The sequence below is a fragment of the Ursus maritimus genome, unplaced genomic scaffold (assembly GCF_017311325.1).
Source record: "Ursus maritimus isolate PB19 unplaced genomic scaffold, ASM1731132v1 scaffold_12, whole genome shotgun sequence".
NCBI lineage: Eukaryota > Metazoa > Chordata > Mammalia > Carnivora > Ursidae > Ursus > Ursus maritimus.
Genome location: NW_024423564.1, coordinates 55,571,106 through 55,597,707, shown reverse-complemented (window position 1 = coordinate 55,597,707; position 26,602 = coordinate 55,571,106). Strand labels below are relative to the sequence as shown.

Here is a 26,602-nt window from a genome sequence, read left to right as displayed (position 1 = left end):
TAAAAAGATAATGGTTTGCACATGTAAAAATGGTTTGAGAAACCCGCGGCAGAGCTAATTTTTTTTTCTAACACAGCAGGAAGGATAAATAATAACCATCTGTCTAGTCTGCCAGTTGATGATTTGTACTGGAGGAAATAAGCCAAGCTGGCTTCTAGAGATTTCCAGGTGTTGGAAGGGCCAGGTTTTACAGGGCTTCCAGTGGATTCTGATAGTCACACAGCCAACCCTACCCCCCCCCCCCCCCAACTAATGACTTGAAATCAGTGGTCTTCAGCGATGGCTGCTAATATGCTCACACCTGGGGAGCTTTAAAAATTACCAGGGCCTGGGCGGCACACCAGCCCAATTAAATCAGAATCTCGAGGGGTGAAAACCCAGCTCAGGACTTCTAAAGAATTCCCTAGGTAATTCTAAAGTGAAGCCACAGGAGAAAACAACGGATTTAAATAAAGACTTCTGGCCTCATTGGACCTAGTGAATGAAACTTTTATGAGAAGGAAACATAAATATATGTTAAACATCTCTATATACCAGACATTTCTCACAGGTTTTCTTAATATAAATAACTCTGAGGTAGAGATTATCTCCATTTTACAAATGAGGGGGCTGAGGCAACACCAGTTTCAGTTTCTTGCTTCAGACAACAGAGGTAGGGTTAGGCCTGGATTCTGATACATTCACTCACTCAACAAACATTCGTTAAATGCTAACTGTGATACAATGAACAAGACAGAACCTTCCCATGGAGTGCGCATTCTAGTGGTGAGGACAAACAGATATATAAAATAACATCAAGTCGTGATAAGTGCTAGAAACACATCTAAAGCCAATTATGGGGGTAGAGAGTCTTGGCAGTTGCTATTTTAGGGAGGGAATTCACCAAAGGCCTCTCCAAGTGACATTCAAACAGAGCCCTGAGGAACATGGGAGAAAGCATGCAAAGGTCTGCAGAAAGAGCATTTCAGGAAAAAGCTATCATAAAGGCAAAGGTCACAAGGGAGGGAGGAGTGTTTGGTGCATTCAGGCAGTAGCCGAGAGGGGAGCCTCGCTGAAGCAGGAGGAAAAGGGAAGAGGGTTAAGTATTCACAGAACTGAAGGGCCTCACAGGGCATGCATGTGACTGGAATTAATTTTTTTTTCTTCCACCATCCATTTCTTCTCTGGCAATTGTCTTCTTTATTATCCCCTTCTAGTGATAGCAACTCTATTTTGCTTTGTGGGGAAAGCAAACTACTGCTGCAGTTTGGTAAGAATGACACCCAGTTCCAACTCCGAGGTTGGTCTCTGATTAGTTGAAGACTGTCCTGGTGTCCTAATCACAATCTTGGCTCAAAGGTGGGCATAAAACTCAGTGTAATCTAAGGCTCTGAGACTAGAGGAGACCGCTGCTGTAGTTTCTCAACTTGTAAAATTCTCCTTCTGGGGAGGACTGGCCAAAAGAGAGTGCTGGGAAGATACGATGACCTTGGTTGCCATAGCTATTTTGTGATTGAAGAAGTGTCTGGAGTATTGGAGGCACCACCATGTAGAGCTCGAGATGATGCCAGTACCATGCACAGCAGAGCAGAGAGCCAGAAAGAAACCAGATCCTGGGTTTTGACATTTTTAATGACTACATCAAACCAGCCTATAGCTCTTGCTGCTGCCAAACTTTTTATGTACATAAACCAAACCTCTTTATTGTCTAAACCAACTGAGTTGGCTTTTCCGTCCCTCTAAGTAGTTTTAAGTGGGAATTACTATGGATATATTTTTTTTCCTTAATAAAAGGGAGGATTAAACTCTTAGTCATTTTTCTGTGTTGTCTCGAGCGATAGGTCTTCAAGAGATGTTTGAGGGAATCAATGAGCCTCTGAAGCTATGGTTATTCCCTCCAATGTCCCCCCATTAGCAGCCTTACTATAACCCGGCTCTGTGCTTTATGCTTTTTCTTCCTCTTCCTCACTCACAGGCTCCACAGTGAAGAGATTCAAAGTTGGAGCCATACTTCATTTTTGTGAAATACTATTTTATTTTTTTTTTAAAGATTTTATTTATTTATTCGACATAGATAGAGACAGCCAGCGAGAGAGGGAACACAAGCAGGAGGAGTGGGAGAGGAAGAAGCAGGCTCCCAGCGGAGGAGCCTGATGTGGGGCTCGATCCCAGAACGCCGGGATCACGCCCTGAGCCGAAGGCAGACGCTTAACCGCTGTGCCACCCAGGCGCCCCATGAAATACTATTTTAGACCTCAGACCATAGCTTGTTTGGAGGAGTCTAAGTTCTTTTGTATTTGTCTTCATGGGAGTTCATAGCACTTCTTGGATAGGTGGCATGAGGTCTTTTATCACTTTTGGAAATTTCTCAGTCACAACGGCTTCAAATACTGATTCAGCTCTGTTCTCTTCCTCCTATCTCTCTGTGACTTCATTAGATGTATCGCGACATTCTTGCCATTTCCTTATCTGTCTCATACACTTTTTTGGTATGTTCTAGCCTCATTTTCCCTTCATGCTTCAGTCTGGATATTTTCTACCGAGCTATATTCCAGTTCACTAATCCTCTCTTCATCTATACTCAACCTTCCGTTCAGCTCATCTAGTGAGTTTTAAAAATTTAGTTTTTATATTTTTCAGTTCTAGATATTCTATATAGATTCAAATTACTTGCTGAAATTCTCCATCTTATCCATTTTTTTAAACATATTAATTACGGTTATTTGGAAATCTGTGTCCTGTTTTTTAATCATTTGTGATTATTTGTAATTGAATGCTGGACATTTTGTATAAATAATTCTAGAGATTTTATATGATATTAACTTCTTCCAGAGGGTTTTTTCCTCCTTTCTTCCTGGTATTCAATTTGAATTCCAAATAATAGCTTTCAAAGAGATGTTGTTTTGTATTTTATCTAGTCGTCTAGTTGATCTTGCCGAGAGGTTTGGTCTCTGTAAACTAGTCCATTCTAGACCTTAGCCTAAGTCACAGATATTATTTATGTGATTATTGTGTGTACATTAAAAAACAGGTTTATAGGATTCTTGTGAGTACAGATGAGATAGTTGTGATATAAGGCAGTGTATGTAAAATGAGTCATTTTAACAGGTTATTATAGAATCTTTGAGTGAAAACAGGCCCCAGGAATGAGAAAATTCACAATTCTTCACACCCAAAAGGAGTAGCTGCCTTTAGTTTCTTATAATGTACCTTCTTTCATAACACTCACCTGTGGAGCTAGTAAACAGACAAATAAAATGCCCCCCTCAGTGCCTCAGACCACTTAATCATCAAAGCCCCAGCAATACAGAAATGGGAAGAGATCAAGGCATTAGCTTTCCCAGTAAGCAACAGGCTATTACAACAACAATATCGCAGAAGTATCACTAAAGTCCTGCTGCTCTGTGGAGTGCAATACTGACGAAAAAACTCTGTCATACTTGTAATCACCCTATCAGAGCAATAGGGCAGGTGGTTTTTTTTTTTTTTAATTTCATGTTTTCAGTTCATTTTAGAGATAAGAAAAATGAGTCCAAGAGAAGTAAAGTAAGTGTTCCAATGTAAGGTGGTTACTTAGTTGCAAAAGTGAGACTTCAACTCCTCTTGTTATAAACTCTTCTATGTCATACATTATGGGTTGACTTCTGTCCCCCCCGCAATTCATAAGTTGAAGCACTAACTCCCAGTACTTCAGAATGTGAGTGTATTTGGAGACAGGCCATTTAAAGAGGTGATTCAGTCCAACCGAAGTCATTAAAATGAAGATACCAATCTGACTGGTGTTCTCATAAGACCAAAAATGTGGACAAAGAGACACCAGGGGTGTGCGTGCACCGAGAAAAGTCCACGTGAGGACACGGTGAGAACGAGGCCATCTTCAAGCAAGGAGAGAGGCCTTAGAAGAAACCAAACTTGCTGATGGCGAAACTTGGAACTTTCAGTCTCCAGAGCTATGAGAAAATAAACATCTGTTGTTTAAGCCATCCGAGCAAACGAATGCATCAAGTAACCTGGCTGTATATCAGAGAAAGAGGAAATATTTGATTTAAACATTGGTTGTAATCACCTGTTGATGTACTTGTTTTGCCTTTTCCACAAAACTAAGTTCTCTGAAGTTATAGATGACATCATGAGAAATGAACCCTCACTCGCTATCACCCTGTCGTCTTCTAGCACCTCCCTTCCCTCTCTTGTCAGGAATTCCGGGCTGGGGATCTGCAACTGCATTTCGCGGGTACCCTGGCTCACTGGCTTCAGGCTGAGTTCCAGCAATGGGGGACGTTTGGAGGGAGATTAGACTGTGGGAAGAGTAAAGGTACTCTTTTCTTGTTTTTGGAGTTTGTTAGTGTCTGGCAGCAGGGGAGAGCTCCTGCTGTTGCTACAGCTAGCCATTGCTAAGATTTGAGCTGTCAGAGAAGCCTCCCGGACTTCGCTCTTGGGTCTGAAGGAGACTGTTGAAGTGTTTTCAACATTCCCAGCGCAAGTCTTATGTGAAAATTCAAAACCTAGATGAATAGCCGCAGGACCTCCCATTCAGTAGGCCCAGCATTGACCACATGGCGTTCTGTCAGAAGTCCTAGCACCAGCCCCTCTGCGAAACCCCGCGTTTCCAACTACGTGGTGTAACCAGCTGTGTGGCACCTCCTTCAGAATTCTTTCTCTGGCTGCTTGGCATATTCTTGGAGATCCCAGAATCAGCTACGGAGTAGCACTTGCAAGATTCTGCTAATAGTACACCCTTCACTATGTTCCCTCCACCCTCAGGATGAGAGCTGCTTTCGACAACTCATAAGCTCCAGGTGACCTCAACTGTCATGGGTTGAATAATGTCTTCAAACACAGCTACCACTGGTCCCTGTTAATGTGACCTTACTTGGAAGCAGGCTCTTTTTTTTTTTTTAATTTTAATTTTATTTTTTTTTATTATGTTACGGTAGTCCCCATACAGCGCATCATTAGTTTTTGACGTCGTGTTCCATGAACAGTGAATCACGGAAGCAGGATCTTTTCACATGTCATCAAGTTAAGATGATGTCCTTCTGGGTTAGGGAGAGCCCTAAATCCAATGAATAGTGGTGGCTTTTTATGAAAAAGGAGATACAGAGACACCAAAGAGACAAAGAGGGAAGAAGGCCTTGTGAAGACCGAGGCAGACAGTGGAATTAAGCAACCATAAGCCAAGGAATGCCTGGAACCACCGGAAGCTGGAAGAGGTAAAGAAGAACTCTTTCTTAGAGCCTTCAGGAGGAGCGTGGCCCAGCTGACACCTTGCTTGCAGACTTCTAGTCTCCAGAACTGTGAGAGAACAGATTTCTGTTATTTTAAGCCCCCCGTTTGTGGCACTTCGTTATGGCGTCCCTAAGGAAATCAATACACACACCATCCTCTTTTCGCTCTTTCAGTCTAATGCTGGTACAACCAGTCCCCCAATCCTCTGTTGTAAATTCCCTGTTTGAAATACCCAGTTAGGTTCTTGTTCTGCTGCAATGCAAACCGAGATACTACCCCTCCTCTCAAACTTTCAGTACCTTGTATTTTGATCCAAAAGGTAATCAGTAAATGGTTGATGAATGTAGTAAATAGAGAAATTGCAACAGCAGATTAATATCAATTTTTTCATATTTTTCATTGCATATTTTTTCACCTGTCATATTTAAAACTTGCTAATTGCTAAATATTTTGCCCAAATTAATCTTTATAATTTCACTTATTAATATGTCTTGGAAATCTTCCTGTAGCAAGGCCAGCCGTGTTATTTTACAGCTGCATAGCTTTATCAATTGGATATACTGTAATTTAATTAAATTGTCCCTGAAGGATTTCTCATTCTTCCCATTCTTATTTTTAATTTTTTAAAAAATTGTTTATTTCCATTTTTAGAGGCATTTACTAAAAAATGCTACTAAACTTATTTTATTTTATTTTATTTTATTTTTTTATTTTTTGTGAGATGCCAGTAGGGTAACTACCTAGCTATGGCTTTCCTAGATCAAAGGGACTGTACAATTGAAGTTCTGATAAATAATGTCCACTTCTTCTGTAAGTGCTGCTTTCATCTGAAAGGCTCTCACTAGAGAATGCTTCATGATATAATACGACTTGGAGAATTATGCCTTTTATGATCCCACTGGCCTAAAAGAATGGTTAGGCAATTCTGACTCTTATTTTTTCTGCACTGCTGAGCCATTTACATTTCTGAGAGCAATGAGGTGAAACCCAACAAGCAAACCACCGGAGCAAAGCAGTAGAGTCAGCAGTAGCTTTGAGAAATGGGACGTCCTCAAGGTACAAAATCGACAAACTCACCTGTAGGCAAATCACGTGACAAATCGGAGGCAGCTTTGCTCAACAGCTCCACAAAATTCTGCCATCTGTGCAAGAAAAGGAAACATGGTATTGGTGATCAATGTAGAAAGCTCTGGAAGAATGGGCAATAAAGGTCAAGTTTATATTAATAGTGATATTGAAGGAGCTTTTTGATACCTGTATCATTCAGGGTATAATTCAGGAAACAGAAACTACTGTAGGGGTCTCTACTAGAAAAGGGCTTTACCATAGGAAATGAGGTGCCTACAGAATTCTTGCAGGGGTTAGTAGAATGGAGGTTGGCACCTGCTACTAGGCTCAGGATTAGGCTTCACCAGTTCTGGAGACCAGTGAACTGCGGGAAATTCTGACATCTCAGTCGTCCCTGACCACGAGGTTGGTGACGAGGCAGTACAAAATGCGTTTTGGCCACTGCAAAAACTGATGCCTGCCAGGGTCTGGAGTTGCTACTACTTCGGGAAAATAAATACTTAAAATGTCCCTGGCCCCACCCTCACCCCTTCTGCCTTTCAAATCTCACCCAATTGCATCTCACTGATGGAGCTTAAATCAATTCCAGAAATTTGGTGTCAAGGGAATTAGAAATGTTCTTTTGTAGCCTTCCCAAGAATGGGAAGTATTGCGATACAGGAGAAAACATAGGAGAGGATAGAAATGGGTTCTGAGAGCAAAGAGACAATATTTAGTGAAATCCGCAAGCAGCAACTGCATTAAGCAACGTATGTATGCGCGATAGTCAGACAGTCATTGAAGGCTTACCGGTACTTTAGCAACACTTTGGTAGTGAAAATCACCTGTATTTGCTTGCCCGGCATCTAGCCTCCATTTATATACAAATATATTCTTCTCTGGGATGATGGACTATAGTCAATGCCCCATAGCCTACCCTGGCCCATGTTGTGACTCACCTTGTCTAATTAGTCTCTATCCGTTTATCACTTTCTCCACTCATCCCTCCCCACTTTCCTCCCTCTCTCCCATTCCATGTCTCTGTATCTCTCATTAATTTTTGGTTCTCGTTCTTCCCAAAGTTTTATTTTCCCCCAGTTGTGTGTATAACTCCATATCCTTTCAAAATATTTCATTTTGCTTATGTTAACAAAAGGCAGTTTCTGTTGCTGACAACCAAACTGCCACTGATGGGAATTTTTATCTCCTCCTTGCCCATCAGAAAAGTCAAGCAAACGCAAAGACCAAGTTGTGAGATAAAAAAGCCCTGGATTTTCTAGAAGAGTTTGAATGTCATGTGATTTTATTCTCTTTAAATAAAAATGATTCATTGTTTTGCTTATACCTCCTAAAACTTTTCCTATACATGACATCACAAGTCAGAAAAGTTCTTCGGTTGGTGTGGAAATACAGCCTCTGGAGCTTCCTGTCAGTTCGGCCAAGAGAATACACAAGGTGTCAGTATGCAGAATCACAAGGCAGATAAGCTGCTTACTCTATCAGCTGCTGAAGGGCTACACAGGGAAAGTTGGAAAAGCAGCACAGTGGAGAAATATCAATAATCATGCAAAGGTCTGATGTTAGCAGTTCACTTTCAGTGAATTGCAGTGGAAGCAACTCCCATCTTCTCTGCTTGCTACAGTATCTTCTGACCCTTAGAAAAACAGCCACAACAACACGACAACAAAAATCTAGATCCATCGATGTTTCCATGTTGCACATTTATTTTCAGAGCTGTTAGGAGTTATTAAATATGAGATAATGCATCTGGACCAACAGCACCAGAAACTCTTCTGCCCCTTCTTGAATAGTGCCGATAGTAGGGGGAGGAGCCCGTGGGGAAATTTTTCTAAGTATTGAGCCTGGACCCTGCCGGATTTAAAGGGTATATAGGATTTATGAAATCCTTGAGGTCCTTTTAATTAAATTCTTTCTTTCTTCTATATTCTTTACATTACCCTAGGACCTTCAAAGATCCATTGACTATTTAAATGTGACAATGGTTCCAGTTACCATAACAGGCACTATAATTCAAATGACAGAAGCAGGTGATAAACTCCCAATAGAGAGTCAGTTCAGGACTGGAAGACAAGGTCTGTGAGCATGATTGTAGATTCAGGCAGATCTGAGTTCAAATTCTACCTTCCACTAGGTTATTAAATGAAAATGGCTCTAGTAAGCGTTCTGAGTACTTTGTGTGCGTTATCTCATTTAATGGAGACAACCATCCTATGAAACATGTAAATGAGCTGTCCAAGGACACACTGATCAATGGGGTAGCCAGAATTTAAACTCTGGCTGTTTGACTCCAAATCCTGCATGCTCAACCATTGTATCGTATGGCCTTACACGTGAATGTAATATAATCTGGTTTCAGTGACATTTTTTCTCATGAACACAGCTCCAGTGTCTTCTGAAATTCATTACTGCAGAAGTTTGAGGTCAGTCTGATTTGGGTTCGTTTAAAATTAATGTTTTCCTTCCTTTGCTTTGGTTTAGTTTTATTTTGGTTTTGGCCTACATCCTTAAGTAATTTTCTTTGTCTCTGTAAACACAAAACTTTTGTCAGGATAGACATGGATACATTTTTTTCTTTATTTAGCTTAGTCATGCTGAGTCCTTTCGATCTGTACACAGAGGGTTCTTTTCTTTTTACCCGTCTCTGCAAAGTTTTTTCAGCTGTGGCTTTTGTTGTTGGTTCTTGTTCCATTTTTCTAGTTTCTTCTTCCACAATGCCAAGGCCTCTTAGGTTCAACTTCTATTCTTACTCTTCTGTGTCTCCTATCCTCTCTCATTTTCGTCTCAGTTTTTCTTTTCTAGATTTTGTGGAAACCTCTCAAGTTTGACATTCTGTAATAGATTTTCTCTAGTGTTACTTTAACTTTTTATTGATTCCTGGTTACCTCTTTTATTTTTTTAAATAATATTTTAGTGGAGGGCGCCTGGGTGGCTCAGTCAGTGAAGCATCTGAATCTTGGTTTCCGCTCAGGTCATGATCTCAGGGTCATGGGATCGAGCCCCACATTGGGCTCCACACTGAGCATGGAGTCTGCTTAAGATTCTCTCTCTCCCTCCTCCTTACCCCTCCCCCCACTGCTCACACTTGCTTGCTCTCAAAAAAATTCATTAATTAATATTTTATTGGAACACAGCCTTTTGTTATGTGTTGTTTGTGGCTGCTTTCAGGCTACAGTGACATAGTTTAATAGTGAAAACACACTGTAGACCCAAAACACTTACTATCAGGCCCTTTATAGAAAAAGTCTGTTGAACTAAAAATGTAATACAAATATCTTAATATCATTGAATATCTAGCAATAATCAGATTTCCTTGTTTGTCTCATAATTTTTATTGAGATATAATTGATACGTAACATTATATTAATTTCAGGTATACAACATAATGATTCAGTATATGTATATATAGAGAAATGATCCCAAATAGTCTAGTTAAAAGTACATCAGCACACATAGCTACAATCCTGATGGCTTCTTAATTTGGCTTGTAGAAGCTTCTGTTTCCTTGTAACTGTCCATGTTTTACCGAGTTCTTTCTAATTTCTTCTGTTCACTTTAGTGCTTCCTGAATTTCATTTTAATAGCTTATTGTGCTTATTACTTTCCAGTTAGTTTCAATAGAGGACATGGCTCCATATGGCCTACAGAGAACACCAATGGTTTTCTAAAGGTTTCCTAGTTTTTAGAGTAGATTATTTTCAAAAACCTGCTGTTATTTGGAGTCTGCAGGATTGTCATTGTCTTTCCATGTTCTGCAGTATTTTTTTAAATTAGGCTTCATATTTGGGGTTTTCTCTATTCACTGTCAAGCGAAGAACTGTTCACATCCTGCACAATCCAACAGATGAGTTGCATAGATTTTCCTCGGCTCTATTCACTGCTCATTCAGCCCTACAGTCAAGGAGCGAGTGACAACCCCCACTGATGCCTGGTGGCCCTTCGTTGGGTCCACCTCAGAGACGGGTTGCATTATCAGACATGAAATTAACATGTATGTCATAATCGATACACTCAGCATATACAACTCTCAGGGATCTCCCTCTCTCCGCTGCAACCCACATGACTTTATTGCCAGGAATTACACCTCATCGAATGCAGACGTCACAGCCCGGTTTGCCCCTCCCCTCCTTCCCACCCCAGCTTTCTGCTCTGTCATTCTTAGAAGTTGTGCTCTCTGCATAGGTACAGAAAAGCCGTGTGTGAGTAAGTGTATGTGTGTGTAGCCTTGGATGGGGACGGACACAGGCCAACAGTCCTCAGACAGCTACAGAAAGTGCTGCCTGTGTCATTTTCTAGTGGGTTAAGACTTGGGGCCTCCAGGGGCGCCTGGGTGGCTCAGTCAGTTGAGCATCTGCTCTAGGCTCAGGTCATGATTTGGGGTCCTGGGATTGAGCCCCATGTCAGGCTCTCTGTTCAGCAGGGAGTCTGCTTCTCCCTCCCCCTCCCCAGCCCCATGCTTGTACTCCCTCTCTTTCAAATAAATAAATAAAATCTTAAAAAAAAAAAAAAAAAGACTTGGAGCCTCCAAATCCAGGGAGGTCTGGTGAAAGGATGAGAGATCTTCTGTCAGCTGTACTTCTCACAGGTAGACAGGGCAAAGCATGGGTGCCAACTCACTGATTTTCCCAGATTCCATTTACTTATAGTTAGTGGATATTCCTTCTAGATTTTGACACTAGAGTGCGTATTAGTTTCTGCTACTGGTGCAGGTTTTGCCTCTTTGTTTATTCGTTGGAATTTTAATCACAGATTGTTAAGTGGATGACATTTTATACAATAAGTCATTTTATACAGTAAGTCTTATATATCAAAACAAAATGAAACAAAAGCCTCAACAAACCAAGCGTACAAAATGTGGGCTATTTCACAGAAACACCCTGGTAATCTTGGTGAAGTTAATTACAGGAGACATGTCTCTTTATGAGCTTTATACAAGCTTACACTAAAAGTATGCTGGTGTTTACTTTCCAAGCCCATTCCCTTTCTCCAGCTTGTGAAATGTACGCTCCAGTCATAACCAATAGTTCACAGTTTTCCAAACTTGCGATGCTTTTCTTGCTTCTTTGTCTTGGCACATACCACTCTTTTTGCCTCTGAGACACTCTTCTACTTCTCGTATCTGGTTAGTCCCCACAGGTCCCCCCAAGCTCAGTTGAAATGTGGTATAGACGAGTGCTGAAGTGCCAGCTCTGTTTGGACTGCTGGAATCATAGGTTAAGTCCCATGATCTGAAGCATTTACTCATTCTAGCCATTCCCTTAAACATCCTGTAATCTTCTCCAGCTGAGAGGGTACAAATACGCTACAAGGAGGAGGTAGGTAGGCTGTTGTAACAAAATACACAGACTGGGGGTTAAACGACAGAAATTTATTTTCTACGGTTTGGAAAGCTGGACGTCCAAGATCAGGGTGTCAGCAGGTTTGGCTTCTTCTGAGGCTTCTGTGATTGTCTTGCAGATGGTCGCTTTCTCACTGTGTCCTCACATGGTCTTTTCTCTGTGTTAACCGATCTTTGGTGTTTCTATTTCCAAATTTCCTCTTCTTATAAGGATACCAGTCAGATTGGATTAGGGCCCACCCTAATGGCCTCATTTTATTTAACTCAGTTGCCTCCTTGGGCTTCATCTCCAAACAGGGTCATTATGTAAGGTATTGGAGGTTAGGGCTTCAACATAGGAATTTGAGGAGATGCAATTCAGCCAATAACAGAAACAAAGATTCAAAGAAGCCCAACTTTTGGGACAATTTACTTAATGTCTCTATCTCAGTTTGCTCATCTGTGAAGTGGGTATAAAAACAACTCATGGAACTGTTGGGAGTATGAAATGAGATAAGCCATGTAAAGCATCTAGTCCCATGCCTGGGGCATATTAGGTGCCATATGCATTGACCCCTTACAGCCTCAAGTCAGGAGGTTACTTTGGTTATGTTATTTAACTCAGCCTCTGGGATGCCCATTCATCTCCACCATCTTCCTTGTGTTCACCTTCTCGATCATGAACTCTGCATGGTATTCTTCTTGCCTTCCAGTTAACTGTGAGAAGCACGGTCCTTCCCTGATTCATACGCAGTAAACTCTCAAATCCATACAAAAGAATTCTTTTTCCATTTGACAGATGAGGAAAGTAAAGTTAAGAGAAATTAGTTACTTGCCCAACTTCCCAAAGCTTGTGCGTTTCAGAGCATGCCTTTCTATCTAGACCCATATGGTTCCAAAGCTCATGCTGCTTTTCCCCAAGGACCAGGGCTGAAGGGCCAGGGGAAGTGCCCAACACAGTGAGGAGAAGTGACCCCTGGGCTGGTCCCTGGGCTTCTTTGGCTCATGCCTTCCCCTGGAACTTACGAGCTTCTTTGCTTTTGTATCTGAATCTCACACCTCTCGTGGGTCTTAGGGGAGAGGACAGAAGATACTGACCTCCTCAAATCCAGACTGCTCAGCACCAGCCCCAAGGGTGGAGCCGGCCAAGGAACTTAGTGGGTTTGCCTAAAGCCCCTGTGCTTAGTCACTGTCCTAGAAGCTTCTGAGATTCCTAGGACTTGTGGGAGAGTCTGTATGGTGTATTGAGAATGAAGACATTGAGTGAGAGAGCCTGCTTTTGACTCAGACTGATTGATGAATTCATTTATCAGTTACCTATTGATTTTACCCTCTCTGTGCCTTAGTTTCCTCTTTTGAAAAATAGTACCTACCTCATGGAGTACTTACAAGGATTAAAAGAGTTAGTATGTATAAAACACTTAGAATATTGCCTGTAATATAGTAAGCAGTATATAAACATTGACTCTTAACATTATTATTATTATTATTATTATTATTATTATTCTCACCCCATATGGATATGAACCTCTGCAAGAGAAAAGAAAATTAATGAACTCTTAAAAGGCAGCTCTAGTTTCCAAGACCCAGCCGATGGGCAGATCCATAACATGTCTCTAATTGCTCACTATCTACCAATTGTCCTATTCCCATTTATAAGTAATTGCTGAATCGGACACCTCATGTTTGCTTTATCTCCTAAAATCCTCTGGTTGTTCGTGGGATTATCAAACCAGTCCTTTTCAACCTAATTGCACTCTTCATAATGGGCCAGATGTGTGCGGTAAGTCCTGCTTGTGGCTGCGTCAATTGCTGTGTTCTGTTTACACAGCTTCCAGAGCAGCTTCATTATTTATCCCCTCCCCCAACACAGCTTGGCTTGTGTGCCTGTGTTTTAAACTGGGTTTGAAGCATTTAATTTTGCCAATACAATTTTAGGGTATTAGTGTGCCTCCTGTTCTCTCTCTGCCCTCCTTAATTACCATGTATGGCAAAGTCACACAGAAACATTAAATGCTAATTCTGACTTACATGTTCCTGGCCAAGAACGAGGATAATAATTTCCATCCAACACAACCTGAACTCATTTTACATAAGGGTGATTCAGAGTAGAGATTTGAAATCGTAATCAAGTCTTTCTCAAAATCGCCTTACCCTAGCAGACAATCACTAATGTCTCTGCTAATTGGGAGGCAAATGGCAAAAAACAAAATCTCAGTGTTTAAAAAAAAAAAAACCAACAACGCAAAAAACAGCAACTTTGTAACAGCGTTTGTGAAATTGCTCCTCTCATCAGCTCTTGCAACGTGACAGTTTAAGAAGGGAACACAACTCATTTTATTTGGTTAGATGGGGCTAATCCCACATCACCATAATCCCTCCTGATGTTTTATTGATTCTAAAGGACATTTAATCAGGAAGCAGCTCAGCACTAGAATCCTGCTAATTAGCAAGCAGCCACATTCCAAATGGGTTCCCAATTGAACAGCAGATTAATGGACAATATGTACTAAAATAATGATTCGTGCATTCAGCTCCTAAAATGTGTGTCTAAATTGCATCTTTAATCTCTTAAGGATATAGGTTTGCATACAAAGCCCTTAACGGAATGGATTTAATTCAACACAGAAGCTTTAGCCAATGACTGTTTAAGGATGAAACAGGTTTATCACTTATAAATGCAATTCTTCACTGGTTCTCATGGTTTGATGTCCTTGAACATTCAAAGGTCAAAGACAGGTGAATAAAGAAATTGGTGTGTTTCTCTGATATGCACATGAAACAGTGGGAAGTTGAGGATATTGATATACATAGCCTAACCTCATTTGCTCCCCAGTCATTCTTATTGTCATATCTCTGTTTCCTGGAATCTTGGTTCTGGACCCCATCTTTTAATCAAGTATACTATGTACCAGGTATAATGTGAGCTCCAATACTTGCATTTTCTCCATTTTTATTGGTGCCTTTTTGGGGCTTGAAAAAATGATTATTGGTTTTCTACTTGGCTCTTAGCCCACTTTTCTGCTTTTGCAGTTTAACCACATCCCTCCACCTTACCCTACCACCCCCAAGGTTTTAGATAAGGGAACTCCCATGTCCCAAAGCCGGTCTGGTAGAAATTCATTGGCTAGGTTCAACCTCCTTCCATCATTTATTTATCGATTGATGTTCCCCATAACCTTTACCCTTCTTTGCTTTTCTGTATTGCTTTTATCATCACGTGATATATATCACATATTCCAGCTTATTTATTGTTTCTCTTCTCCCTTAGAATACAAGCTTCATGAGGGTGAATAAAGCAACTCTTTAGAAATCTTCAGAGAGAACTTTCTGGGGATCTCTCTTCTCCACTACTCTGTACTGTGCATTCTAGCCTCCTTGGCCTTCTTGAACCCCAAACTCCATCTCTTTAACTGAAGAATTCTGGGCTCTGGACTTCCTCTTCTTGTTCAGTAAGCTTAGCTTACCTCATTTATTTTTCTTTCTTTAGGAATCACTGTTCTGTGCTGCCTGGTGTCAAATGTCTGAAAACCATTGTTTCATATATTTTGTCCCGTTTTTTAGTTGTTTAAGGTGGAATGGTAAATCTGATTCTTGATAGTCCATAATGGTTGGAATTTGAAGTGTCCTGCTTTGTCTTTCAATGACCAAGAAGACTCTGTCCTTAATATAAGCAAATATTCCTTGATTATCTTCAAGTGATGAAATTAATTATTTCAGGGGAGTCTGGGTGACTCAGTCAGTTGAGTGTTCGACTCTTTATTTCAGCTCAGGTCATGATCTCAGGGTTGTGAGATCAAGCCCTGCATCAGGCTCCACACTGAGTGGGAAGTCTACTTGAAATGCTCTCTCTTCCTCTCCCTCTGCCCCTCCCCCACTCACGTGTGCGCTCTAAGTAAATAAATCTTTTTAAAGAAAGAAACTGTTTGCTTCACACATAAAACTTCTAAAGACAGATCTCAGTGTTTGGTATCCTAATAGAAGACTATGTGAATAAAAAATCGACTTACTTTATTTCACCACAGTAACCCAAATCTTGATGGTTTAGCAATGTTTCCAGGAGACTCAAAGTTAGATATAATCCATGCTTTCCACATATAGCCCTGACCTGCAAAATAAGAAAGGATTTGGAGTTTCATTATAATGAAATGAAGATTTGAATTTTAGCTAATATAACACTGTATATTAACTATACTGGAATTAAAATGTAAAAAATTAAAATAAAAATAGCAAATTTTAATTTGATTGATGCAGAGGTATAGCTCATTACTCAGAGCCATTGAACTTTGAGATGTTGATCTTAAATTTTTGCCAGCGATGGAATGGGTGGTCAAAACCTAGAAGTTATATATACTTATTATACAGGTAAATTGCAAAGAATTTTTGTGTATCTCCTTTGATTTATAAAATAAGCTTGATGTATTAGCATGGTCAGTATTGCTATCTGCATTTCATATATGACAAAACCAAGACTTAGATTAAATCACTTCCTTGATGTTACACAGTTCATAAATGATGGAACTAGTCTAGAAACCAGATGCCCAATAAATTTCTCTTGGATCGATGAATAAAATGTCATTGTACTTTCCAAGGTACTAAATATTTTCTGAGTCTAGCTGACAAATCAATTCAGTTCTCAGGTTGGTGGGTGGGTGACACTTAGATTCAAACATGTCAGAATTTTAGGGGTATGATCGCATGTTTTGTGAGTTTAGCATATATATTTGTTTTAGAGACACAGAGAGAGAGAGAGCGAGAGAGCATGGGCACGTGGGGGTTGGAGGGGTGGGGGGTGGAGAGGGAATCTTAAACGGGCTCCAAGATGTGGGGCTTGATCCCATGACCCTGAGATCATGACCTGAGCCAAAATCGAGAGTTGGATACTTAAGCAACTGAGCCACCCAGGTGCCCCTAGCATAATGTTTAAACATAGACTTTGGAATGAAACAGGACTTATTTTGGACACCAGATCTGTTGCCTTTGATCTGTGAGATGACCTTTCCATGCCCATTGTTTCATCTACTAAATAAGACTAGTATTTTTTACTTTGTAAGGTTCTGTGAGGGCTACATGAGAAAATAAGCAGTTAGAATAATGCCTCACTTTTATTATTATTTTTTAATAATTTTTTATTATGTTATGTTAGTCACCATACAGTACATCCTTAGTTTTTGATGTAGTGTTCCATGATTCATTATTTGCTTGTATAACACCCAGTGCACCATGCAATATGTGCCTTCCTTAATACCCATCACTGGCCTGTTCCAATCCCCCACCCCCCTCCCTTCTGAAGCCCTCAGTTTGTTTCCCAGAGTCCATAGTCTCTCATGGTTCTTTCCCCCCTTCTGTTTACCCCCCTTCATTCTTCCCTTCCTTCTCCTACCGATCTTCCTGCTATTTCTTATGTTCCAGAAATGAGTGAAACCATATAATTGTCTTTCTCTGCTTGACTTATTTCACTTATCATAATCTCCTCCAGTCCTGTCCATGTTGCTGCAAATGTTGTAAAATCGTTCTTTCTGATGGCTGAGTAATATTCCATTGTATATATGGACCACATCTTCTTAATCCAGTCATCTGTTGAAGGGCATCTCGGCTCCTTCCACAATTTAGCTATTGTGGACAATGCTGCTATGAACATTGGGGTGCATACGGCCCTTCTCTTCACTACGTCTGTATCTTTGGGGTAAATACCCAGTAGTGCAATGGCTGGATCATAGGGTAGCTCAATTTTTAACTTTTTAAGGGACCTCCACACTGTTTTCCAAAGTGGCTGTACCAACTTGCATTCCCACCAATAGTGTAAGAGGGTTCCCCTTTCTCCACATCCTCTCCAACATTTGTTGTTTCTTGCCTTGTCAATTTTTGCCATTCTAACTGGTGTAAGGTGGTATCTCAATGTGGTTTTGATTTGAATTTCCCTGATGGCTAATGATTTTGAACATTTTTCATGTGTCTGTTAGCCATTTGTATGTCTTCATTGGAAAAGTGTCTGTTCATATCTTCTGCCCGTTTTATGATTTGATTATTGGTTTCTCGTGTATTGAGTTTGAGAGGTTCTTTGTAGATCTTGGATACCAGTCTTTTATCTGTAGTGTCATTTTTTGTCAATTTTTTGGGGTCAATTTTGCAAATATCTTCTCCCATTCCGTGGGCTGCCTCTTAGTTTTTTTGATTGTTTCCATGGCTGTGCAGAAGTTTTTATCTTAATGAAGTCCCACAAGTTCATTTTTTCTTTTGTTTCTCTTGCCTTTGGAGATGTGTCATGAAAAAAGTTGCTGTGGCCGATGTCGAAGAGGTTGCTGCCTATGTTCTCCTCTAGGATTTTGATGGATTCCTGTCTCACATCGAGGTCTTTCATCCATTTGGAGTTTATCTCTGTGTATGGTGTGAGAGAGTGGTCAAGTTTCATTCTTTTGCATGTAGCTGTCCAGTTTTCCCAGCACCATTTATTGAAGACATCCAGTGGAAAAAAGACAGTCTCTTCAATAAATGATGCTGGGAAAATTGGACAGCTAATGCCCCGCTTTTAGTATGCATTTGATTAATATTTGTTAAGATGAAAAGACAGAGAGGAGAGAGAGGGAAGAGGGATGAGAGGAGAGGAGAGGCAAGAAGAGAAGGGGGAGAGAGAAAACAAGAAAAGGAGAAAGAAGGACAGTAGGAAGGGAGGGAGGAAGGAAGGAAGGAAGGAAGGAAGGAAAGGGAGGGAGGGAGGGAGGGAGGAAGGAAGGAAGGAAGGAAGGAAGAAAGGAAGGAAAGGGCAAAGAAAAAGAGATGTCTAATTTAGTGCTTGGACTGAACAGTAGCTACTGTTATTACTTTGAGAGGAAGTTCAGTATAGTGACTGTATTATGCATGTTTTTTTTAACTGTGATGATTTGACATCTGGGGCCCTGCTAACCCTGGAGTGATTGCCCCTCCCAGGGCTAACCAATTCCTGGAGAGGGTAAAGGACTGGGTTGAAAGTGTGTTTTTCTTTCATAAGCAAACTAACCTCTTCCTTTAATGGGAGTGATTTCCTTACCCTTATCACCCCAGCATCAAGTACTAGGTGACTAGGGACAGCCCCTATGCCCCAGAGCTCAATGAAATTATTTAAACTAGCCAATCTTTAATCTGCTTACCCTGCCTCACCCATTCCACAATGAGGGCTCTTGCCCACATTTTCCCCTCATCCCCTCTGCCTCCTGACCACCCCTGCTGCTTCTGGGGGAGTCTGTGTGGGTGTGCCATGCTCCCTTGCCTTGGAAACTGTGTAACAAACTATCTCTTCAGTGGCAGTCATCTCCTCATCTGTTGGTCTGAACAGAGCTCAATAATAATAAAACCTAGATTTTAAAAGTGACAAAAAACTAATCTTTGTTTATCTTTATGGAAGGAAACAAACAACAAATCTAGGTTCAAAACTTGTATAGAGGAGGGGCGCCTGGGTGGCTCAGTCGTTAAGCGTCCGCCTTCGGCTCAGGGCGTGATCCCAGGGTGCTGGGATCCAGCCCTGCATAGGGCTCCCTGCTCTGCTGGGAGCCTGCTTCTTCCTCTCCCACTCCCCCTGCTTGTGTTCCCTCTCTCGCTGGCTGTCTCTATCTCTGTCAAATAAATAAATAAAATCTTTAAAAAACAAAACAAAACAAAAAAACTTGTATAGAGGAGTCCTGTCACGGATGCCTAACAGAGGAAAAAGATCAATTTGGAACATAAAAAACTGAGTAAGAGTTTACCAGAAGACTAAGGGGTCAGGGAAAAGTCCAGGCAGAAAAAAATCATGTGTGATTAATAGATGAGAAAGACTATGGTGCTTTTCAGAAACTGTATATATATATTATAATAATATTTTTTATTATGTTAGTCACCATACAGTACATCCCTAGTTTTTGATGAAACTGCATATATTTTGACATTATTCACTCTACTATAGTTTTATACCCTTTTCTAGTCTAGGCAGTAATGATCTGGTCACTAGAGCTTCTCTACAAGACACTGGCTTACTGAGGCCTACAGTTGTGTTTCATTCATTTTTTTGAATCACCATTTGTCTAGCACCATGTTAAAAAATAAAGTATCAATAATTGTTGAGACTTGTAATTATGTAAATGAACAGGGAAGTGAATGAATGAGTTGAAGACAGTAAAGAGTAAAGTGTGTATGGGCAGAGACTGGTAAAAATAAATTTAGAGAGGTAGAAATTAGTCACATTATGCCATTTTACTCCTTAAATGAAAATTGAATTATCCCCATGATTACAGCCTATTAATGTATTTTTAAACATCAGTGGAAGAGGTTATTCTAAAAACAGTTCATTTACTTCTGGCAACACCGAGTTTTGCTCTAGGCTAAAATGAACAGCAGATTAGAAATCGTACATCAAGTTTCCTAGAAGCAGATTGATTGATGGCTGCTAAGAGCTGACAGTTATAAAGGAGCAAAAAAAAAAAAACATCTACCAGAAAATCCTGGCAACTTAATGTTATTCAGGATTATTACTAAAATTGTTTAAAGCTTGAATATTCATAATGATGACCCTTGTTCAAAAAGCAAACATTTCATTATGTGTAGTTTCTTCTGTTTAGTAAGGAAATGTTTTTTAATCGAATGTAAATAAAATGTCTATGTTATTTAGAAAATGACATGTGAAATAAATATTCATTTCCCCAAAATGCTCCTTGAAAGAGTGGCGCACAGATGCTCTCTCAACTTCCTCTCTTCCCACTTAAGGCTCCATTTGCATTCTACCCCATCACTGTACTTAAACTGTATTTGCCAAGTCACTGGTAACTTCCATGGTTTGAAACTGCATGACTACTTTTCAGTCCTAATTATAGAGGGTCTCTTCATAGCATGTAACATGACTGATCATGCCAACCTTCTATAAATCTCTTTTTTGGCTCTCTTGACCACTCCCATGCCTCTTGTGATTATTTTTAGTCTCCTTTGTCGGCTTCTCTTCTTCTACCTATTCCTTAACAATAAGTGACCTCCTCTACCTCCCCTTCTCACTTTCCATTATGTCCTTGGATAACCCTAGCTACTCCCATGGCTTCAACTGTACATTGAAGACCTTTAAATCATTATTTAGCTTTAATCTCTCAACCCAGAACAAAGTGTTTAAAATTGAGCTCCTCATTCTATCCTCTGTCCCAACAAAGCTACTCCTTATCTATTTTCTACCACAGAGAATGGTACCACCACCCACCAAGCTGCCAAGGCCAGACCTTGGGGGTCATTTTTGATTCTTCCTAATTCAGGGTCCATATCTAGTCACCGAGACCTACTTTCCCACCTCCTTAGTATCTCTCTCTCTCCTGTTAACTGTTCTGGTTTAAAACCTCCTAATTCCTTGCTTGAATTATTGGAATAGCCTACTAAAATGTCTCTTTGCCCCTAATTCCTCGTATTCCATTAGAGTGCTTTTTTCAAATTTTAAATTTGATCCTATAATTCACTGTTATATATAATATGCTCTGATGACCCCTTTGAGCCTTCAGGATAAAGTTCAGCTCCTTAGAAAGACCCTTCATAAACCGGCTCCTGTTTTCCATTCGAACATTGACTTGGGCAACATCTCCCACCATCCCCCGCCACCACACACCCTCTATATTCTGTCTATATGAATGACTTCCAGATCACTGAATTAGCTGTGCTCTCATTTTAGTCCAGTTTCACATTATTCTTTTTACCTGGAATACCTTTCCCATCCCTTCCTCTGCCCCTCCTCCTAATTCTTTGCCAAATTCACCTGTCCTCTAAGATTTAGCATTTATATCATCTTTTGGGAGGATTTCAAGCCAGGCTAGGTGGTGGTTCTTTCTCTGTGTTCCAAGTTACTGCCATCACTGCATCTGTCATACAGAACTGTGACATGTTTAAAATGTCATCTTTCCCCTGAGCTCCTGGAGAACTCAGAAACCGAAATCATAATAGTCTCTTGTCCTTAGTGGCTTATCACAGTGCTCAGAACCCTGGATGTGGGTCTCCATGGCCTCAGCAATCCTACCAGAAGCCATCATTGCATCAAAAATGGGCTAGAGGAACAGGAGGGGTGAGTCCACAGAATGGGGATGGTAGATATTTGACATGTTTTTAGACCATTCTTTGAGAATGGTAAAATTTCATTCGAGTGGCAAGACCCACAGATTATTCTTCAAAGCTACATTTATTTATCTGAGAAGCTACAGATGATCTGTGAGCCCTCTGAAATGGCTGCGAGGATGACACCCCCCCCCCCCACACACACGGGCATGGGGTATATAGATTTCATGAGAAACTTAAGGAAGTCTGTGATTTTTTTCTCCTACACTCCAAGGAGATTAAGAATTGCTGTTCAAAAAGAGAAGCCCTCTCAACTCACAGCCTTTCCCAGTCTACCCTGAAGTCTTATGTCCAGGATCATGAATGTGGGGGTACAGCTGCTGCTGCTTTTTGTATCCAATGTCCCTTGGGCCTCAATTTGTCTCACGTTCTGGGGAAACAGAATTCTATTTTACATGCCTCCCAGACTGCAATATACTTTGAGTGAGTTCCAGATGTCTTAAGAGATGCCAGATGGCTCAAGAGAGACAGACCAGCTTCAAGGAAAATGTGCCCCATTTCCTTGGATAGGAACCACAAATTTAAGCTTTCAGGGCCAGCTCTGATAGCCAGTGCTCAATGTGGCCATCACTTGACCCTGGAAATAGCCTCTTTCCATGGGCTATTTTGAGTAATAATTTAACCAAATACTTATTTTTTTTATTAGAAGAAAAAGAAACTAGGATTTACTGAATGCCTCATATATTAGCATGCTAAGTGCCTTGAGATACTTATCTTGCTTAATCCTCACAATAGATGTAGGAGATAGATATTTGAAACCCAGTTTTTTTCAAGCTGAAAAATCTGAACACTCTAAGAGTTTAAGCAAATTTATTTTGATTTGCAAGTTATTTATGTTTTAGTCTACTAGTATCACCCGAGAACATGCAAGCTTCATTGATGGTTTATGTAATTTCCAATCTAACAGAATTGCTGCTGCTTATTCTATTTCCACTGATCTTATGAACATAATAAAAGTCATTGGCATTGTGTGGCATCTCCTGCAGTGTGCTCTCTCTCTCTTTCCAGTGAAACATGTTTGTGTACTATTCATACACATACACACACATACGTACACACTATCATGACCTTTGCCTTTGCATGCTTAGCTGACTGTGTAAATGAAAGCACAGAGAAAGCTGCTTCTGTCCTGGAATAAGAATCCACTTCCAGCGCCCTGTGTCCTTGCTTCATTAGTAAATGTCATCTGTTCCTCTTCATTCTCTCAATTCTAATCCCTGTTCACCTGGATGAAAGGCATTTTCCAACCTTTTCTATAGCACTTTCTTTTTCTTTTTTTCCCTGCAATTGTAAATCCCTTCTACTCCTCTGGAATTCTAAGTCTTATATCCTGGACTCAATGGATGGTTCCAGATATCTTTTGCCAAGTAGAGTTCCAATTCTGGCTCTCAATATCCAGTACTCTTCTGTACTTTGAACCCTGGCTCTGTGGCTTGCTAGCTGTGGCCTTTAGGTGATTCGATTGGCCTCTCTGAGACTTAGTATTTTTCATTAAATGGGTATTAAAACATCTATCTAGATTTTGCAGTTATCTGTAAATGTTAAATGAGAGAATGTAAATAAAGCATTTAGTGCAGCACTTGGCACTTAGTAAGAACTCAATAAAGCTTGGTGGTGACAAGCTGTTGTTGATGGAATTGTAGTAATAGTCATAATTATTACTTTGCCTGTATTATTTCACCTGGTAGCCTCACGACTAGGGTTTGTTTGGCCAAAGACAACACTTGAGTTCGTATGGTTCTGGATCCTCTTCCATAAAACATGTCTGCACTGTTAATGCCCCAGAACAGCACGCTAATCTCTATCAGCAAGAAATCGCATTAGTTCCTAAAAATTGGGTGTTCCTAAGGAATGAGATGTCGCATGCTGATGTCACTGGAAGCTGGTAGAGGGTGTGAGAAATGAACATTTGGCGTTGGGAAAAAAAATATTTGTTTTCCATTGTGAAATATTATTTGGGTGTCGTCATATTCTCTATTATTAACATAGAACATATCCCAGTGTAAGTAATTCCTGGACCAATTCTGCACATTCTACGATTCCTTTTTCCTTTTGTTTTTCTCCTCTCAGGCACAATTATATGATGTGGTCCACAGGCAGAACACAGATCATAACTGCGCTTTCTGCTAGACCCTGAGGTAGCCTTTGCAGACAAAAACATCGGAACTCTAATTTTGGTTACCTTGGGTGGGGGCAGGCAGCAGGAGAAAGAGCGGTCTTCTTTTCAGAAACTCAGGCTGAGCCCCTCGATATTGAGTTTGCCATGGGTTGCCCTTAGTGCCGTCAGGATCTCCAGCATGTTCTTGCTCACCTCTGACTGCGGGCTGGCATCTCGAGGAACAGTACCATGTGGAGGGGCAGGGGAAAGGCTGTGAATACATGATCCACTCAAAGCCACTGTGTGTTTTTCACACCACATCTCTTGGCCCTGATGTACACTGTGAACCCTGAGAACCCACCCAGTAAGGTCTCCTAAATCTTAGGAACCTGGTCATGGGGTCTGTGCATGGAGATTTCATAGATTATCTCCAGTCTGTTCCATTCTACTGACCACCAGAGTCTCTTCTCCAGGAGGCACCAACCAATTTGGCTAGAACATAAACCAAAATTTGTAATTCACTCTCAATCTTTTTTCCAGGTTGAGGCGAAAAATTCCAAGTGACCACAGTAGTTTAGCTGCTTGATCTTACTTCTCTAAAGCCCAGATAATTATTGATGGCAAATCAAATTTCCAAACTCTCCCTTGCCACAGGCAAAGCAAAGCGGATCCTGCCAGATCCCTGTAACCATGGAACCTCTATAGAAGGAAATCTTGAATCAAGTGAACTTTCCGTGTTATCCTTGACTCTGCAGTTTGTGTCTGTGAGTCTTACTTGAGTTTTGGCCTAACAGCTCATATTTTCTGAAAACATGGTACAGGAAAAAAGAAGTGGCTGTTTGTCTTTGTTTAGGTCATATAGTTTCTGCACCCTCCTTCCCGCTTCAGAATATTCTCCAGCTCAGGAATCTGCCTCTCACTCTAGTGGAGGAAAACACCAGCTATGTGCTTTACGAGGCTCTCTTTGTTGAGGGAGCACAGGACCCAGGCCTTGCCAATCAGATGTATCCGTCCCAGATCTGAATCACACGTTTCCCTTCCTCTTTCCTTTTCTTGCCATGCCAGTTCCTGGGGGTATGAATTCGTGAGGCTTTGGCTCCTGTCTCCGAACGGCAAGTACGAAATGGGCAGGACTTGTATGGAAGCCATTTGCTTCAGCCGGTGGGGTTTCTTAGGAAATCTGCTGCAGGAGGCCGTTGCATCTGGTCCAGCTTAGGTAATGAGAGCTGCTGCCGCTCGCGTTGCCACAGGTGATGCTGCAGGCTCTTTAAACATCACAGAGCTGCCCCATTAAAGGCTCTACCTGACAAAACACGGGAGGGCCTTTTCCCGAGCAGCACGTGAATTAACAAAGAGTCCGGGTGCCTTATAGGCCGTCAGTTCTGCACTTCCACAAACACACTGTCTGGTTTGTATAAAGCAGCACCTTCTCCGATGAGTTCAAAGTGATCTCTCTAGGCACCATTTTTATAGAGTGGGTATCCAGATGTCTCTGCAAGTGGATAATTGGAGGTGCCAATTACATTAAAAAATACGCATTGAGCATCTCCCAGGTGCCGGGAACGATGCTAGACACGAGCTGTCCAGGGCAGACACTATTACTAACCTCAGATGTCAAGTGAGTAGTTCCAATGGCTGTCAGGCAGGGAAAGGAGTGTGGGACCATTCCAGAGAGAGGCAGAGAGAGAGAACGCAGTCTAGGGCTCAAGAACGCCTTCCTGTCCAGGCTCCTTGACTCACATCTGCCAACGGGTAGCATGTGTGTAGTGCACAGTCTACCATTTAGCAGGGCCCAGATCTTGCGGTCTGTGTTTATGAAGTGTGGTTGCTGATTAGTAAATATTAGTAATATGAAGTAATATTAGTAATATTAGTAAATATTAGTAAATTAATAATATTAGTAAATATTAGTAAATATGAAGTGTGGTTGCTGATTAGTAAATATTTCTGGGGCTTTATGGCTCTCCATAGGACAGTCGCTCCCAGATACTTCACTGGTGGGCCCGCCTGGCAGTGTCTTTCTTTGTACTCTGAGCCTTGAGGGAAAGACGGGGTCTTGCCAAGCTCTGAATTCACTGTGCCTGGCAAGGTGTGCCTGGCAAGCAGCTGGTATTCGACGAATACAAAAGGGCACAAAAAGGGACACTGTAGAAAGGAAGCAAGTCCAACACTTGCCCCAGGGCCATTTTTACAGGAAACTACTTTCCTAGAGTGAAGTGATAAATGTCAATACCGTGGCTCTTACCCACTGTGTCCCATTATTTGTAACCGAAGGGTGTCTTCTGGTAGGATAGTTTAAAAATAGAAAAAAAAAATTTATATAGCATTTCTTATGTATCAAGTACTGTTTTTAAGAACTTTGTGTTAAGTTACTCTCCAAATCTATGAAGTGAAGGGAAATCTCTTATGGCTCCCGTTTCACAATGGAAGCACAGAGAGGGCAAGTGACTAGCCCAAGGTTACAAAGCCATTAAATGGCAGAAACAGGAATTGAGCCTAGGCTTCTGCTAATGGAGGCTCTGCTCCTAACCACTGCACTTTGTCACCTTTCTTGGAGAACACAGAGACTATCATGCTTTACTGTGCCTCCTCTCTGAAGATACTCCTCACATCCCATTTTTACTTTGTGTTGTTTCTTTCCCTTGAGATTACGTTATTGATTCTGGTACCTGAAACCCTTCCTTGCTCGTGCGTGTAAGCCAGGAGTGCACTGACCGAACATATTTCTGGAATCACACTCATAGCCTGGAGCTCTGCACCAGTACACGATCATTCTTATTCCACGATGAGGGCTTTCACTGGCATATGGCAACCTCATAAAATCA

The 26,602-nt window shown here is 41.0% G+C and overlaps 1 protein-coding gene across 1 annotated transcript in view; it reads right to left on the bottom strand.

Annotated features, from left to right (window-relative positions):
* Positions 1-26,602, bottom strand: part of CUNH1orf87 (chromosome unknown C1orf87 homolog) — a 77,686-nt gene that overhangs the window by 12,646 nt on the left and 38,438 nt on the right. Inside the window, 3 exon segments of the mRNA XM_008690846.2 lie at positions 6,286-6,350; positions 15,601-15,698; positions 23,862-24,126. Of these exon segments, the coding sequence (XP_008689068.1) occupies positions 6,286-6,350; positions 15,601-15,698; positions 23,862-24,126 (428 nt within the window).